The sequence below is a fragment of the Pseudorasbora parva genome, chromosome 7 (genome assembly GCF_024679245.1).
Source record: "Pseudorasbora parva isolate DD20220531a chromosome 7, ASM2467924v1, whole genome shotgun sequence".
NCBI classification, from domain to species: Eukaryota; Metazoa; Chordata; class Actinopteri; order Cypriniformes; family Gobionidae; genus Pseudorasbora; species Pseudorasbora parva.
This window is the reverse complement of record NC_090178.1, coordinates 30,253,720-30,272,137: the sequence shown is the minus strand read 5'-3', so window position 1 is coordinate 30,272,137 and position 18,418 is coordinate 30,253,720. Positions and strand designations below refer to the sequence as shown.

The 18,418-nt window shown below is 40.2% G+C and overlaps 1 protein-coding gene across 1 annotated transcript in view; it reads right to left on the bottom strand.

The window, feature by feature from the left end:
• Positions 1-384: 384 nt before the first annotated feature.
• The window catches only part of setd2 (SET domain containing 2, histone lysine methyltransferase), a 34,159-nt gene continuing 16,125 nt past the window's right edge, over positions 385-18,418 (bottom strand). The window contains exons 13-22 of the mRNA XM_067449033.1: positions 17,033-18,388; positions 15,066-15,114; positions 14,695-14,971; positions 13,671-14,469; positions 8,306-8,431; positions 6,486-6,622; positions 6,197-6,308; positions 3,110-3,184; positions 2,916-3,017; positions 385-1,039 (exon numbers count right to left, since the gene is read on the bottom strand). Coding sequence (XP_067305134.1) covers positions 878-1,039; positions 2,916-3,017; positions 3,110-3,184; positions 6,197-6,308; positions 6,486-6,622; positions 8,306-8,431; positions 13,671-14,469; positions 14,695-14,971; positions 15,066-15,114; positions 17,033-18,388 — 3,195 coding nt within the window. The 3' untranslated portion in view covers positions 385-877. The remainder of the gene's footprint in view (positions 1,040-2,915; positions 3,018-3,109; positions 3,185-6,196; positions 6,309-6,485; positions 6,623-8,305; positions 8,432-13,670; positions 14,470-14,694; positions 14,972-15,065; positions 15,115-17,032; positions 18,389-18,418) is intronic.

Sequence of the window (18,418 nt, the reverse complement as noted above, 5' to 3'; positions counted from 1 at the left end):
ATATTTAATGCGGGTTAATAAGGTGGGGTGAGTTGATTAATGGCCAGAGCTTATGGGATGGTAAACCTGATCAATCCTTACGTGACAGCCACAAAAAAAAAGCTACAAACTGCCTGGAGGGCTTCACATTTGCCTTTGTGACGTGAATAAAAAAAGTTAATGTAAAAACAGTGTGAAAGACCTTGATAAAATATCATTGCTACATAACCTTCCCCCCCAGTCGAGAAGAGAAACAAGACCAGGGCAAATGGGGTTAGAATCACAGACCTGCACACTTCTATAGACTAAAATCCATAAAAACAATGCTGAGCTGGGCGACCCATGGCCAGTGAGTCCGAAACGACTAGTTCTGTGGATAGTTTATCGGAAACATAATCCTTAGCGTCTGTCTTTCTCCTTCCCTCTTTCATCGACTAATAACAGTAAGGAACTGAACCTTGCAGAACAGGCAAGCTAACAAAAGCCCTTGGTAACAACTACAGTGATGGAGTTTGGGGATTTTAATGGTCCACTTATTATTTTCCCCCCTTCTAGAGTTTAGGATGATCCTTGAAGAGATGAGATTTGCCTTAGAGAGAATTTTGAGAAGACAAAAAAAAAGATCTTGGAAAGAGTCTGTGTAGCACCCTTGGATTGTGTCCTCCACGCTTCATACCGCAGCAGTTTCTCTCATCATAAAAAAACGTCCCCTGTGCGGGACGGCTCAGGCAATGCCCCCTTCCCAGAGCAGCATTTAGGACATGGTTAGAAGGTCAGTGGAATAAAACAACAGGACTCGCGCTTGAGCCGCCCTGTCCCGACGCACCGAAACTGTTCGGGCCAGCGGTGTTCGGGTGGAAAGAGCTGCCAGGAGGTTCCTGGGGTTGCTTCAGGCCAGTTAGTCCAGCTCTGTGTCTTCCTTGGGTCGGTACACGGAGCCAAACTTCTGCATGTACTTCTTGATGTACTCCTTGGTCTTGTGTTTGACGTTCTCGTTGCATTCGAGGTCTTCGGGGTTCTTGCAAGACTTTAGTTCCTTGTTCATCACCCCGTGAGTCAGCTGAGAGCACACACACACACACACAGGTTTAGAGATGCAAAATAATCACATCTATACACATGACATGCAGCAATCCAATGACATCATAATAAAAGACACCAACTGCTCACACACATGCCATCGTAAATGTATATGACTGACTTTTTTCAAATGAACCGAGATATTTAAATAAAAGGGACCAATTTCTTGTGAGCCTGTATAGTGCAACTAGACAGATCCCTCAAAAATATATAAATATAAAATAATCATAGGCAGAGCGGGGGCATGGGCTTATCCTTTCCCTGGCCATAGACTTGAGTTCTCACTCAAACAACTACCTGCTGCTGCTCCTGATTGTTTTTAAAGGGAAAAGCTGCTCATAGCAGCTGGTCTAAGATCAGTTTCTCCATAAAAATACCATAGCATATTGGCAATAGATTTGGTGCAAATCTGTGTTTGCAGCATGTTTACTACGCGATATACAAGTTGACAATTTGAATACATCTTTTGTTTTTCATGCTTGACCAACGACCACATACACCCTGCAAAGTGCCATCTTCTGAATTACTGTATTTGAGCAATTATGATTTTCTCCTTTCTCTCAGAAAGAAAAAAAATGTAGTGTCTCATTTGGGTACCGTAGACCATCCGTCAATCTGAGTGGGTTTGTGCCACACTGGCCCTTGTGTAGCCTCACCACTGCCTCTGACACGGGTCGGGTCTAATATAAGTATAGTGATTATAAACCTGCCTACATTATTGGGTTCAATTAATGCATGAACAATATGGCCATGCAATAAAGAATTAATATTTGCTTTATAAGTAATGTAGTAAAGGTATGCATGTTAGTAAGCTAGTTAATAGCGCAATTTGGACCCTAATCTAAAGTGTTACCATTTTTTCCATACCCTCACTGGGGGCTAAGCTCCCCTAAAATGAAAATCGACCCTGAATACAATAAATAAATAAATAACATTTAAATGAATGGAGCAGCTGGCCAAATCAGTCATCAGGCCACCGGGAGCAAGTCTGGGCCTGACTGGCGTGTAGGCTGAGCACACATCGATGCCACTTACATTTGGTCCAGTACATGGTGGTTGGTCCTAGTATAGCTCATAAATCTCCGGAGGTTTAAAGCTTAAAAAGTTGTAAATATAAGTCTTTTTCTCACACACCGCTATCGTTTTAATTCAAAAGATATGGTTTCATTATGTGAGGTTATATGAACTGTGACCTTACATTTTATGGACTGGGACAGCATGAGTGTAAGAATATGATAACAATTACAATTTTTGGGTGGAGTATCCCTTTAAGGGGGTGTAAAGCTACATATTTTCATTAGTCAGTAGGTTGGCTGAAAAAGGACACTGTGAATAATTAGATTGTTAGATAGGTTTCCTGTTTGATTTGTTCATGTAATAAATGTTTCTTTTTTTTTTTTTTTTTACTGTGTAATTTTTAATGAAATGTCTTAACTGAGTCTTACAGACTTGTCTCTGGTAACATATGCCAGACTTCTCCAATGGTTCAGTCCGGCTTTACCCATTCTTTTATTACAATCAGCTACACGCGTGATTTTAGATCACTGATGAACTGAACCATTTGTTGTCTTAACGATAATCCATTTCACACAGATGTATGTCACAAAGAAGAAAATACTAAACTCTTATGTTTTAAAAAGGCAAGCCAAAGAGGTCTATGCATGCATATGGATGTTCGTGCTTTAATTGGTCTTCTCTATATCTGAGCATTTAACAAGACAATAAATAAATAAATAAATAAATAAATAAATAAAACAATAAATGCATTTCGCAAAAAAAAAAAAAAAAAAGAGTTAATTTTCTGTTTTTAAAAAAGCATACGGACACACACACACACACACACACACACACGTTACCTTTCTAGCAAGATGTTTGAAATCCTCTGTGTTAATGATGCGGCCCAGCTTGCAGTCTGGCTTGCGGTACGGATTAAGGCATTGCACAATAAACTGTGACATCTGAAATTGAAAGGTTAGACGAGACGGACACACGTGAGCTACCGCTATAATATATACATTTGGTTAAAAAACCCAAGAGAATCAAAGTTCACCTCCTTGCGGAAGACTTCTTTGCTTTTCTTGGCCAGCTCACTGGACGTGTCTGCCTCTGCGGTCTTTGTGGAGAACTGTGGTTAAACAAAAAACAAACACGTGAAAATATATACTGTGAATTCTGACAATTTTTTTGGAACATAAAAAACACTGACAGTTGGTTTGACATTGAGATGTCACTCTTTTCCAAAACACACTCGGGAGACTCAATTCTGCAACGAGCAACATTAAACACTGCAACTCCCAGAGTCCCCTTGGGTAGGCGAGATGACATAAATGAGACAAAAATCATGTTGAATCAATGCCAGGGCTGTCAATTCATTGTCCCAAAAAGAAATCCAAAGGACAAATCGGTTCATATCAGACACAATGCTGACATTCTGACAACAGGCAATAAAACCCCCTGGTAACGATATCTGTTAAAAGTTTAATAGCTACGATATTTTGAAGTCTAAAATGAAAGGGCGATTGCTGAAAAGACAAAAGAGATTCTGCGAAGCTCGACTCCCAAACGAGAAACCACACGTAAATGAATGCAGTTTCAACAGCTGGCTTTGATTAGCATCAAAGAGAGCCAGAGAAAACACCAGCAAAAGCCTGAGAGAGAGGGAGAGAGAAAATTAGGCAGAGAGAAATGAAAGAAAGAAATAGAAGACTGTCGTGAATGACAGATCAAGACGGTTGTGACCTTTGAGAGGACATGCCTTTAAACTGCCCCTTTTTTTGACAGTTTTAATTCGGTTTGGCCCGGTCATACCTCTCGTTTATTTGCATCAGATAATGTCTCAAAGCCAGAGCCAATCTAAGTGGTCTGAGTGTTTTCTTCAAAAATCCAAATAGCTTTTCTCTATTTGGACGAGCCCCAGCTGCAAACCATTCCATCCTTGATGGCTGGAACAACATCTTCAATTATCCAGAGAGGCTGAGACAGTCTCAGGCCCAACATGTATGTACTTAAGCAAACACTAGAATAGGGATTTTTTCAAGTACTTAAAGTTCTAAGTTTATACTAAATCAATGAAATACTAATTAATTAAAAAGTTAAAAAAAATATACCAAGATCAAGATGGATATTATGAAAATACAGCCAGTTTGTGTAAAAGCAAATTAAACAGGACAATTAAATTTGTGTAAAATGAATATGACTAAAATGAGTCAAAAAGCAATACTGACAAGAAATGTTTTATATTATTATTATTATTTTCATTTAGCCTTTACTTAGGGTCTTATCTTAACTCTTTGCCTGCCAGTATTTAAAAAAAAAAAAAAAGTTGCCAGCCAACGCCAGGGCTTTTGATAATTTTCACAAAAATGTAATGGCCCATAAAATATTTTTTGTATGAATATCTGAACATGCAATATATCAAAAGAAAGAACAGCCCCTCTGCTTTTAAATGTTAAAAAAAAAAAAAACGTTTTAATTTAGCTTCATGCATTCCTTTATCAACAGTTGAATATGGGTCACACATAAGTTTCATAAAAGAGCAATATTTTGCGATATAACAAAGCTGAGAAAATCATGTTGTCAAAGACAGATTCAGAGCGATGCTCAAACCCAGATGGAGTAGATCGAGTTCATCAACACTCCTAATGCTTGCACAGTCCTGTAGCTCGTCCTGGGTCCACATTTAATTCACTAACCTTTAATAGTTTTGATTTATATGCTGTCTAATGGGGATGATCACTTTATTTTACATATGCACCTGCTTACATACGTCCGCTTGTTTTTTTGCGTCTTCATCAGGAGATTCTGTATTCATTCAGGTGATGCGTAATAGCGCTTTTATGGGTCTTGAGAGAGGAAATGACATTGGTGTCAATGAAGGCCTGTCTGAACCAACGGATTTCAACACGAATATCTTCATTTGTGTTCCGAAGATGAACAGAGATCTTACGGGTGCAGAACAGTATAAGGGTGAGTAATTAATGACAGAATTTTCCTTTTTGGGTAAACTAACCCTTTAAGAGTTGCTTTCACTGGAACTAACGGGCTAAGCCAAACCTCTGAGGAAAAAACCCACACTATATTCCCCCCTCCACCAAAGTATTGTTCTCCTGGAAACCGCCAAAACCAGACTCATCCATCGGATTGCCAGACAGATACGTGTGATTCGTCACTCCAGAGAACACGTCTCCACTGCTCTCGAGTCCAGTAGTGTGATTTAATTGCATCCATGATTTGTATTGCACTTGGTGATGTTAGTCTTGAATGAGCTGCATGGAAACCCATTCCATGAAGCTCGCTACACACTGTTCTTGAGCTAATCTGAAGGCCACACGAAGTTTGTAGGTCTGTAGCTATTGACTCTGCAGAAAGTTTGCAACATCTGCGCCTCAGCATGTGCTGACCCCGCTCTGTGATTTTACGTGGCATACCACTTCGTGGCTGAGCTCCTATTGTTCCCAATTGCTTCTACTTTGTTATAAAACCACTAACAGTTGACCATGGAATATTTTGTAGATTGGAAATTTCATGAATGGACTTATTGCACAGGTTGCAACCTATCACGGTACCACACTTCAATTCACTGAGCTCCTGAGAGCAACCCATTCTTTCACAAATGTTTGTAGAAGCAGTCGGTATGCCTAGGCTTTTATACACCTGTGGCCATGGAAGGGATTGGAACACCTGAATTCAATGATTTAGAGGGGTGTCCCAATACTTCCGGCAATATAGTGTACATGCATTTTTTTGTTAATGCTAAAATTAATGTTAATTTTATTATTGATTGCTATCAGGATTTGAAGAGTTTTACCAGTAAAACAAAAAGAGTTTATGAATAACATTGCCTACCCTACCTATAAACATGCTTTTTGTTACTGTACCTTTAAGACATCTAAATGCAACCGATTGCTGGTATTAACTTTGCGTGTGAAATGAGTAACAAATATCCCACAAAGTTGCTGATCTAATGTGTAATCGCGAACTGGCATCCCTTACTGCATTTATGGTGGTGACATCAACGCTGTAACACTTTCTGAATTACCTGTATTTTAGTAACAATTACCATATTTTAACTCAAGGTTGATTAAAGGGATAAATCTTGCAATTTCTTTCCCCCCAAGCATAAGGAATTGTTTAATACCTTTGAAGGATTTTCATCGTATGTGGGTGTCCCGAGGTCCATCTCAGCCTCGTGTTCTATGCTGGCTTCTTCTGTAGTTCCATCCCAACTGGGAGGATCCCACTGTGTTTGCCTGAAAGAGAGAGAGCACATGAAGCAATTACAATAAGACAATGGAAGGCATCGGTGATGTCGTAACTCATTAGATCAATCCCTGCTGATGTCGTCAAGCTTAATTGAATAAAAGGAGGTTTGACTCTTGAAGTTTTAATGATATACAGACTGCCTGTTTAATAAGAACCATTCATACCTGGTGATGATGTGGTAGTAATAAATTCTGCCTTCTGGGTCTCGCGCCACTTTCCAGCTGGGAGGCAGGATGATGGTTTTAGGTTTGGGAGGGGAAGGAGGCGGCAGGTCAATAATGCTGTTGGGTACGATCATTTCCTGTGGTGAATCACAGTTAAGGGGAGGTTAGTCAGAATGCTGAGATTCCTGGAACCTGTTGTCTAAAAAACAAAACAATTGCTGGTACAACTCATCTAGATGAAACTTATAGTATAGAACTAGTATAGTGTAGGATGTGTGACTTTATAGTATATATACACTGATCAGGCATAACATTATGACTTAAGTGTATGATTCACAGGAGAAGTGAATAACACTGTTTATCTCTTCATCACGGCACCTGTTAGTGGGTGGGATACATTAGGCAGCAAGTGAACATTTTTGTCCTCAAAGTTGATGAATGGGCAAGCATAAGGATTTGAGCAAATTTGACAATGGACAAATTTGTGATGGCTTGACGACTGGGTCAGAGCATCTCCAAAACTGCAGCTCTTGTGGGGTGTTTCCGGTCTGAAGTGGTCAGTATCTATCAAAAGTGGTCCAAATAAGGAACAGTGGTGAACCGGCGACAGGGTCCTGGGTGGCCATGGCTCATTGATGCACGTGTGAAGCAAAGGCTGGCACGTGCGGTCCAATCAAACAGACGAGCTACTGTAGCTCAAATTGCTCAGGAAGTTGATGCTGGTTCTGATAGAAAGGTGTCAGAATACAGAGTGTATCGCAGTTTGTTGCGTGTGGGGCTGCATAGCCGCAGAACACTTAAGGTGCCTATGCTGATCCCTGTCCACCACCGAAAGCACCAACAGTGGGCATGTGAGCATCAGAACCAGACCACGGAGCAATGGAAGGAGGTGGCCTGGTATGATGAATCACGTTTTCTTTAACATCACATGAATGGCTGTGTGCGTTGCTAACCTGAGGAACACATGGCACCAGGATGCACGGGAAGAAGGCAAGCCGGCAGAGGCAGTGTGATGCTTTGGGCAATGTTCTGCTGGGAAAACTTGGGTCCAGTATCCATGTGGTTACTTTGACACGTACCATCTACCTAGGAATTGTTGTAGACCATGTACACCCCTTCATGGAAAATGTATTCCATGGCGGCTGTGGCCTTTCAGCAGAAAGCCACAGCTTTCAGCACCCTGCCACAAACCAGAAACGTTTCTAGAATGGTTTGAGGAGCACAACAACAAGTTTGAAGTGTTGACCTCCGAATTCTCCAGATCTCAATCCAATTGAACATTTGTGGGATGTGCTGATCAAACGGGTCCAATCCATCGACACCCCACCTTGCAACTTACAAGACTTAAAGAATCTGCTGCCAACATTTTGGTGCCAGATACAACAGCACACCTTTAGGGGTCTACTAGAGTCCATGCCTCGGTGGGTCAGACAGGGCAGCAAAAGGTTTATTCATGAGTAATCATGATTTTAATGAGCGTCCTAAAAATAGTTTTTCATTTTTCTTTATGCTTTTTATTTACTTTTTAATGGGTTTTTTTTCAATAGAAAGGAATAACTTGTTTAAGTTATCTTATTTTGTTGAATTGTAACAATGCATGTTGGGGGATATTTTAAAATATATGTAGACATTTTTTATTATTATTTGTCTAATCACTCATTTGTGTGTTAGGGTATTTAACTACAAAATTACTTAAAATTCCAATTCCTAGTGCTTTGATCATGTCTTTATTAAAGAAAAAGATGAAAGGAAACAAAGAGAGAGAAATAGATAGAAAGTGTAACAGCACCCTCATCTGGTGAAAGGTGTGAGTTGCATACCTGTTGAACTGTCTGAGATGTGACAATGGTGGTGACGGTGCCTCCCTGCTGCACTACCACACCCTGTTGATGACCCGTGTACACCTGCTGCCCATGCAGATAGTTGGGAGCTGGCTCAGCGTATGTCTGTACACAACCACAAACAAGAGTAATGCTGAGCAGCTGCCATGATTACATACTAACTGTTAAGATTATTTTTAAGTGTTCACTCTTAAAAAAAAAAACACCACCACACTGAGTACATGAAGAGGTTATGCCCTGAGCGGTCATTGGGTGTAGATATTGCATGGAATGTCAGTTATACTACTGTGTGACAGCCATTACATTCCATCTCACAGCCTTGGTCCCATGCGTAATAATTTCCCGATGGACAAAATCAAGTCCCACCCATATTCTTTTTTTAATAATTTGAGAAGCCGTTTCACTCAGATATACGTCACAATAGGGAGAAAAAAAGGTTGTAAATTTCACTTCATGCAGACTTTAAATTGAATCAGATACGATCTACTTTATTTCAGTCTAGCCAAATAAAGTTGTTTTGAGATTCTTTACACCCCCAGTAAAGATATTCTCTCCAGCCACTGAACGAGTCAAAAGAAAGTTTAAGTAGACTAAATTATTGGCGAAATCCTGGAAAATATATTTGCCATTCCACTGTGAGATTAACTTCAAATAAGAGGTCAAAAATAAAAAGCATGTATAGGTCACAGTAAGAGCAGTAACATGCATTTAGAAAACACATGGGGTTGTGCAAAACCAGTTTTTTCAATCAAAAACTGCCTTGCCTTAAATGTAAATGCTTTAAATATTCTAGCTGACCCCACAGTAGAGCTTAGATCAGGCAAAAAAAAAAATCGTTGTGTCCGAGCCTGGCCCGGTAACTGTAATACTAATGAGCCTGAGCCCGATTTAAACCCGACCATTTTTTTAATACGTGGGCGTTCTGATGAGAACGAGCCTGTAACAAAGCGGACCGGAGTGACTCACATTAAAACTAACATTGATAAACTGAAATGAGCTGATAACATCTGCGTTTTCCTCAGAGCGACTGTACAGCCAAATAGTGTTGCTATATTTTCCTGTTTAACACTGTGAAGCTCATCATTGTAAAAGCGCTAAAGCCTATAAATAAAGTTGACTTGGCTCAATAATCCGCAGGCGTGCGCGCTCATGAAGCTCTCACTGGTAAAATGAAATCCAGCTCAGACATGACATTTATCTGTAGCTTACTATAGGCCTACTTGTTGAAGTGATTAAACAATGTTTTTTTTCATATTTATGTTTAAATATTATAATATTTTTACATTATATCTGATTATGATAAAGATGTGAGTGGGTCAGAAATGAGGTTTATATTTAGTTTAATATTAAAGGTGCACTATGCAACTTTCTGTCCACTAGAAGTTGCCTATTCAAAACAAAGTGGTAGTTAGATGACGCCAAGTTTGAGCGCGGCATCTTGGGACATGTGGACTTCACCTCACAGCCGGTGGAAAATAGGACTTGGCAGAAATCACGTTCATGAATGCGGTTATTAACGTTACTGTAGTATGAAGCAGAGCGGCTGCAGGAGCAATTGTTACACAAACACACGGCTCGCGAGCAGCAGGACTTTTACTATGACGGGACGGAACACAGTCGCCGGGCGCCCGCACTATTTCCGCTTTTACGGCCATTGGTATGAGGTGATGCAGCTCTGTTTATCATATAAGATACATTTAAGTGTGTTTAAAATGATGTTATGACGTTACTCTGGGCGTTCGCTCGGTGCTGCTGTGACATTTGTTCACACTGCTAAGAGAAAAGCGTTTCTGCCAAATAAAACCGGAAACTGAGGGTAACAGAGATGACGCAATTGACAGGCAACTACCTCAAACGCTATGCTGAAACCTCCCGGGTCATTAGTTAAAATATAAATTTTCTCACAATTTACAAATAGTTGGAAACATTTGGGATATTGTAAGTACTAAACTAAACAAAATATATTACACTGGCCTAGTGGTTTTTGAATATTTTACTGCAAAAATACTACATGGTGCACCTTTAAGTTTTTTTAAATTTTAATAAAGGTTTCGTCGGCCAATTGCCTGGATTTAATAAATAAGAAGCAAATGGCAGACTATAATCGTGACATGAAGTCGCGGGAGTGATCGCTTTCATTGCTCATGAACTGGAGTGCGTCTCATAAATAAACCGAAACTCAGCAGGCTACTTGCCTCACAGACATGAGAAATGTCCACTTTTAAACGAAACGTTTCGAAACGAAAAGATTTAGGCCAAGTTAAGCAAAGTGCAGTGTTCAGAACTCTGCATTTCCTCACTGCATGTGCTGTGAGTTTAACGCACATTATTACACTAATCCTGACTTGTGCAACTTTGTAGCCTACACATTTGTTTCTTAGTTCTTACTTTGCTAAAAATTAGGGCTGCACGATTTGGTGAAAATATATAATTGCGATTATTCTGGGTAAAATTGCGATTGCGATTTAAAATGCGATTATTTTTATTATAATTTTTTACACATGAAAAGTGTGTGTATATAACATTTTGTTTTTATATTAATGTGACTAATAATAATAATTATGATTATTATTACTGCTAAAAATATTTTTTTAAATAAGAAATATTACCATTACAATAACATTTTCATAATTACAAATAAAAAAAGAGTACATCAGAATAAATATAACAATATAATACTAATAATTATTATTATTTTTGTAATATTTTACAGAACACTTATTTTACAAAAGAAAGAAAAAAAACTGCTGGGTTACCTATTAATATGCAGACAGCCTATAACTAAAAACATTAGAAAGGTCTAAGCCTAAGGAGTTATTCTTAAAGTCTGTCTTTAATATGAAATATGAACCTCTTGTGCATCCACTGCGGGGGGAAAAAACTCCTTTACACTGAAGAAAAACATTGATTGTCCAATAAATTTATAATTTTTTAAAGTGTATTAAGTTTTAAAATGTATTAAGCATTATTTTGTTATTATTGATTACCAACAAGTTTTTAATTCATACTGAAAGCCAGAGGGCGCCCTCGAGCGGAAACCGCCACATTTGCCTCAGAGAAGTAATTGACCTTTTACTGTCTATGGGAAATCCATGGTGTGAAACTAACGCGCGATGTAAACAGAAGATAGGGACGCTTTGATTAAACATGACGACAATAAACACGACTGAATATGGTGTATTTGAGTTCTTCAAGCCGTCAAGGGTATTTTCATAATAATAAAGTGTATTATAATGCAGTGCTGATTGACATAGAATGCTATAAAATAACGCCTCGTCTGCCTCACTCTGATGAGAAGCCACATCAGCTCACACACACTCGACTGACGAAACATGTAAATGGTAAAACATGTTATTAAACGTTGTCTTTTGCTGAACAGGTTTATGAACGCTTCACTAGTTTGTGAAGATGTTTGACTCGTGTTGCTTTTTTAAACGCACGTTATAAGCGACTCAAACTCGCAGTCTTTCAGACGGAGCAGCGTTTATCACAGAGCCGCTCTTCTCTAACACACTGGGCATTTATTTATTTAATTAAAATCGCAGCCTTTGAGCTTTCATAATCGCACACAAGCCAAATCGCGATTGCGGTTCGATTTCGATTAATCGTGCAGCCCTACTAAAAATATATATTATTTCTGATTATGGCATAGCTTTCTGCTTACCCAATTAGACTAATAAAATAATGATTTAAAAAAACACAAACGCTTGATCAAGGGATCGCCTCGACCGTGCCCAAGGATAGTGCTGGGAAATCCCGGCCCGACCCAGCCCGCGGGTCGGTTCGGCCTTGGGATCGGGCAGGGAATCTAAACTCTACCCCACAGCATGAGCTTTTTTAAGGCAACCGTAACTTTTGAAACTATAATAAAAAGGTGATTATAGATCAGCTGACATGATCATTATAAAGATTTATAACGCATGTCGTGCACTGCCATTTTAGTTTTTACTGCTAACATGGCAGCATTTTGTAGCATATCGTAGCAATTATGCTAAAAATCATATCGAAGCAATTCAGAGAATCGGATCTGTCGGATTTGCAACATGTCAATTCAACCATTTCTCCCAAAATATAAAAAAAGAGTATTTTTTATAGAGTATGTTTAATAGTTACCTAATGAAGGTACACAATGTGTATCTGATATAAATAAAACACAATTTATATCTGTCCGTGTGATGCACTAATCACACCAGTGTGATTTTAAGTGTCAGAGTTAAATGCTACAAATTAATGTAGGCATCACATTATAATGTGCAGTATAAAAAAGGATTTTCATTCTGTGATATGATATAACACTTATTAAATGAGTATGTTATTCAAGTTAAAGGGTTAGTTCAACCAAAAGTGAAATTTATGTCATTAATAACCCTAATGTCGTTCCACACCGGTAAGACCTCCGTTTATTTTCGGAACACAATTTAAGATATTTTATATTTAGTCCGACAGTGTATGCACACCCTAGCCTACTGTCCATGTCCAGAAGTCCATATGTGACATCAGTTAGTTAAATAGAATCTCTTGAAGCATCGAAAATACATTTTGGTCCAAAAATAACCAAAACTACGACTTTATTCAGCATTGTCTTCTCCTCCAGGTTTTAATCAATTCGGGTTTTTCTTCAATACTCAAATAAAGATTTCAACGGTTATGAATCAACATATTGATTTATGATTCGGATCGTGAATTTCACATGATTTCAGCCATTTGACACACGGCCATCCGAATCATGAATAAATACGCTGATTCGTAAACGTTAAAATCTTTATTTGATGATTGAACACAAACAATGAAGAGAAGACAATGCTGAATAAAGTCGTAGTTTTTGCTATTTTTGGACCAAAATATATTTCCGATGCTTCAAGAGATTCGAATTAACTAACTGATGTCACATATGGACTACTTTGATGATGGTTTTATTCCCTTTCTGGACATGGACAGTATAGTGTGAATACACTTAGATACGCTGTCAGACTAAATATAAAATATCTTAAACTGTGTTCTGAAGATGAACAGAGGTCTTACGGGTGTGAAACGACATTAGGGTGAGTCATTAATGACATCAATTTCATTTTTGGGGGAACTAACCCTTTCATTTAAATTTAAAAATAAAGCAATATATAAAAATGAATCTGTAATATCTGCTAATAACCAATATTGTTCTGATATATTGTGCATCCCTAGATGCATGTAAAATGTTTAATTTGTAAAAAAATAAAAAATAAAGATTTTGCAATGCATCATATTTTGCATTTCTATAGATATCTGCAATGTAAAGCTTTTACCAGTTGACCCCCATGTGCGAAAAGTGAGAATAAGGATTAAAAGTGAAATATTGGCATCCAACCTGTATGACAGGGGTGCTGGTTTGTGGGTAGCCTGCAGGAATGCTATAGATGGTCTGGCATGGCTGGCCCTGATAGTAGATTGCAGTCTGTGGCTGTGCCGTGGTAGAATACTGCTGGGTGGGCTGCGTCTGCACTGTGACGGCCTGCTGTGTGTTGGGGTCCCAAATCGTGGTGTAGCCCTGCTGACTCGGGACCTGCGCGTTGGCTGTTTGCGCAGGCACCGAAAGGATGGCCACACTCGGGTCCTGTGCTGGCACAGCAGGCTGGACAAACTGCTGAGTCTGTGTGCCAGAGGAAAGCTCCAGAGAGACAGGGATGTGTGCCAAGCTGGAGGCAGGACCGGCCTGGGTGGCAGTGGAAGAAGAGGGTGAAGCTAGACCGAGATCTGATATAATGGGCTGAGTAGGTGTTTGTTCGAAGCTACCAGCAGTTGGGGTGACACAAAGAGGCTCTACAGCAGGTGTGGGCAAGAGCACTTTTCCTGCATTGGGATTGGTGGGATCCACATAGGTCTGGATAGGGTATCCAGGCGGGTAGCCCATGAAGCCTGGACTGGAGGCATAAGCCAGTGGGTTAAATGCGAGTGTCTGTAATTGCTGCTGCTGTTGTTGTTGTTGCTGCTGCTGCTGCTGTTGCTGCTGTTGTTGTTGTTGTTGCTGCTGCTGCTGCTGTTGTTGTTTCTGGGCCTCCCTCTGAGCCATTTCCTGCTCAAAGATCTTTCTTCGTTCTTCCGTGGACAGCTTGTTACGAGACTCCTTGGTGTGGAGCTTCTTCTTGCTGCTGTTGGCTTGCTCATAACTACAGAAAATAGTTCAAGAAGATCTAGGTTAACCAGACTTTGAACATCTCATGTCTTTTTAGTAGTAGCTTGTCCAAAAAATTTAATCCGGGTTTCATATTGTTCCAAACTATTTCTCTAGTGTTCCATGGAAGAATGAAACTTGTAGGAGTTTGGAACAACATGAGGGTGATTAAATAATTACAGATTTGTATGCATTTCTTTTATTGTGCCGTAAATCTTACCGGTCATCGTTTCTGCGGCCCCTCTCATAGGCTGAAGGAGGAAGAGGGGAGGTGGAGCCTCGTCGTCTTTTCCTATCTGCACTGCGAAGGGACGATCTCTCTCCATCCCTCTCCCTTTCCCGATCACGGTCCCAGTCCCGCTCACGTTCACGTTCCCAATCTCTGTCCCGTTCTCGATCCCGATCCCGGTCACGCTCCTTCTCTCTTTCTCGCTCTCTCTCTCGACTGCTTGAAGGAGTGCGAGGTGTCATCAGGGCTTCCCGATCACGACTGCGATCTGTTAGAGGAAAACAATGGATCAGAGGTCATTACAAAAAGTATGAAATGGTTCAAATTAAACTGGGTAGAAGTATGATGCTTTTTTGACCTACCATTTGGCTCTTTTTCAACCTGGCTCTTCTTTGGTATCCTGTAAACCTCCTGAGAGTGAAATAAAACAGCTTAATCAGTATCTAGTCTTCAAGTACACAAATTCTTTTAAAAAGTGACAAAGATACAGTTAAGCCCAAAGTATACTTCATTTTTGAGTGTATGCTTAGCATACGAGCAAAGCTGAACGCATGGCCTTTCAAAGTATACTACATTTCATAAAAAGCTTGAACACAGGTGGTTGACGTGCATTACAAAGGAATCACAAGTGCTCGTCGAAGTGGCGGTCTATTGTTGTTGCAACCTTCAGATGTTTGTGCTGTGTTTTACATATTTTCAACTGTAAAAAAACAATGGCTCAGGTATTACTGCGCAATATCATTGCACCGCTTCACCCATGGTAAGGCAGCAAAGTTCCCTGATAACTATGCAGGAATGAGAATGTACTTCCTAGCCATATCGGTCTAGAAAATTGCAACGTATCATTTTCCGTCAATATTAGTACACAATGTAACTATACACATATTAAAATGTAAATAGGAAAATGTTGGTGTTATCGTCACTTATTGAGCAGTAGACTAGATGGAGCCGTTTACCTCCAGTCTTTGCGCTAAGCTAGGCTAGCACTGGGTGCGTCAGACAGCGTCAGAGTTATAGCACATATGGAGATGAGAAAAGGCATGTATGGACTTCTAACTCTGGGGGATACGGCGAATGTATTCCTTTAAAAGGAATAATTTCAGAAATTTCAGTATCGATATATACTGAAATATCAACATTTTTGTCAACACTACTACATTGTAGAACAAGTAATTAATGGGAAATGAATTATTTAAATGTGCAGGTGCGACCTTAAAGGGTTAGTTCACCCAAAAATGAAAATTATTTCATTAATTACTCACCCTCATGTCGTTGGACACCTGTAACACCTTCGTTCATCTTCAGAATACAAATGAAGATATTTTTGTTGAAAGCTGATGGCTGAGAAAGGCTTCAAAAAGGCCTCCATTGGCATTCAGTACATTTCCACTGACACACTCACAAGACCCATAAAGGCACTAAAGACTTCGTTACAAAGTCCATCTCACTACAGTGGCTGTACAATAATTGTACCAAGCGGCGAGAACAGTTTTTGTGCGCAAAAAAAATCAAAATAATGACTTTATCTGCCAAGATATTGTCTTCCGTGTCGGTCTCGGACGTGAACTCACGCGATAGCGGTGCTCCTCCTCTTCCGGGTCAAGTATTCGCTATGATTCGAACGGCGGAGCTGCGTCATATTCTCGCGCATGCGTCGAGTTCACGTCAATAATTTGGTGGATTATATTGTTATTTTGATTTTTGTGCGCACAATAACTATTTTCGTTGCATTATAAAATTATTGTACAGCCACTGTAGTGAGATGGACTTTGTAATGAAGTCTTTAGTGCCTTTTATGGGTCTTGTGAGTGGGTCAGTGGAAATGTACTGAATGCCAATGGAGGCCTTTTTGAAGCCTTTCTCAGCCATCAGCTTTCAACAAAAATATCTTCATTTGTGTTCTGAAGATGAACGAAGGTGTTACAGGTGTCCAACGACATGAGGGTGAGTAATTAATGATATAATTTTCATTTTTGGGTGAACTAACACTTTAACATACAGAATAAACATAAAAATAATAATTCAGGCTATATGCGAACAGTATGCACTTACTATGCTAATGAAATTTAAGTCAAACATCTCTTCGTGTACGCAAACCCTAGCATGCACGCCAAAATGTTTTAAAAATTATACTCTGGGCTTTACAAGTATCGACTTTAGGTTAAACACGCTACCTCAAATGATCAGTCCCACTATATTGTAATTTAAAAATTACTGCATAACTAAAAATACAGGTATCAGTGAGAACCATAAACAATTGGTATTTGTACTTGGCCTCTAAAAAATGTTGCATCGTTGCATCCCTGCTTTTAACAAATCTTAGTCTTGCCTTTAAGTCTTTCCAACTGTCCAGCAGCCGGGCGGCCATGTCACTGATATCAGAAGCCCGAACTTGTGGCTCCTGACTGCGTTCACTTTCGACATCAGAAACGCCTTCCTCCTCATCTTGAGAAGGCGTCCCCACTGCAGCGCCCTCAGCTGGAACAGCCACAATAGCCAGGGCCGATGCATCTGCAGACTCTGTGGCTACGACAGCCTCTGATGGTGTGTTTTCAGTAGAGACAGCAGTAGAACCAGGAGGAATGGTCTCCACAGAGACAGATTCTGTAGGTGTGCTCTCTATGGCAACAGCTGCAGATTCAGAGTTTACACTCTCCATTACAACCTCTGATGGTTGGGTGGGTGTGATTTCTGCAGTGCTGTGACTTTCATTCTCTTCAGAACTGCACTGCTCAGAAGATGCATTCTCCACCTGGGTCTCAGTGATAGGAGTTTCCATAGCAGCAACTACATCGTTACTTACATCTTGTGCAGATGTGGTGTCTGTGACTGAAGGGACATCTTCAACTATCGCTGACTCTGTCTGGATCTCTGTTGGCTCCTGACTCTTGGTTTCTTCCACCATCTTCTCATCTTCTAGTTGTCCTTCCGACTTACTAAGTTGTTGTTCTTCAGGCTTACAGAGGACTTTCTCTTCAGGTTTACAGAGGAGGTTTTCTTCAGGTTTACAGGGGAGGTCTTCTTCAGGCTTACAAGGGAGGTCTTCTTCAGGCTTACAAGGGAGGTCTTCTTCAGGCTTACAGAGGAGGTTGTTTTCTTCAGGTTTACAGAGGAGGTTGTTTTCTTCAGGTTTACAGAGGAGATTTTCTTCAGGTTCTTGCCTTTCAAGTGTCTCTCCCTCATTGCCAGTGGCTTCTGGTATTGAAAGTGTTATTTCTACAGTTTCAGGGGGTTCCTGTTTCAATCCGGCCTCAAGCTCAGCTTGATTCTCAGAAGGTGCTTCAACGCTTTCTACTTTCACCTCCCTTTCAACTGTGGCTTCCAACTGTGAAGGCTCTTCCTCCATCTCTTCCTCTTCCTCCTCCTCTTCTTCTTTTCCATCTGAAGCTTTACTAGCATCAGACAGTGCACTGTCCAGACTGTTCTCACTGATGATCTTCAACCTACGATAGACTGCTCGCTTGGGAGTGTCCCCGTCCAGCTCAGTGGTCAGTTTAGTCGGTGGACCATCAGGGGTGTTGAGGGGTGTTTGGGCACGGGAGGTGCTCTCACTGGAGTAGCCATCCTGTTCAGCCGGTTGGCTGAGTGGCCGGCTTTGAGCCCAGCGCTGGATAAACTGCAACACTCGGCTCTCCTCCAGCATGTTCTTCGTTGAGATGGGAAGCACTGCCAGAGCCTTCATTATCTAAGAATTTTGCAACAACAACAAAAAAGC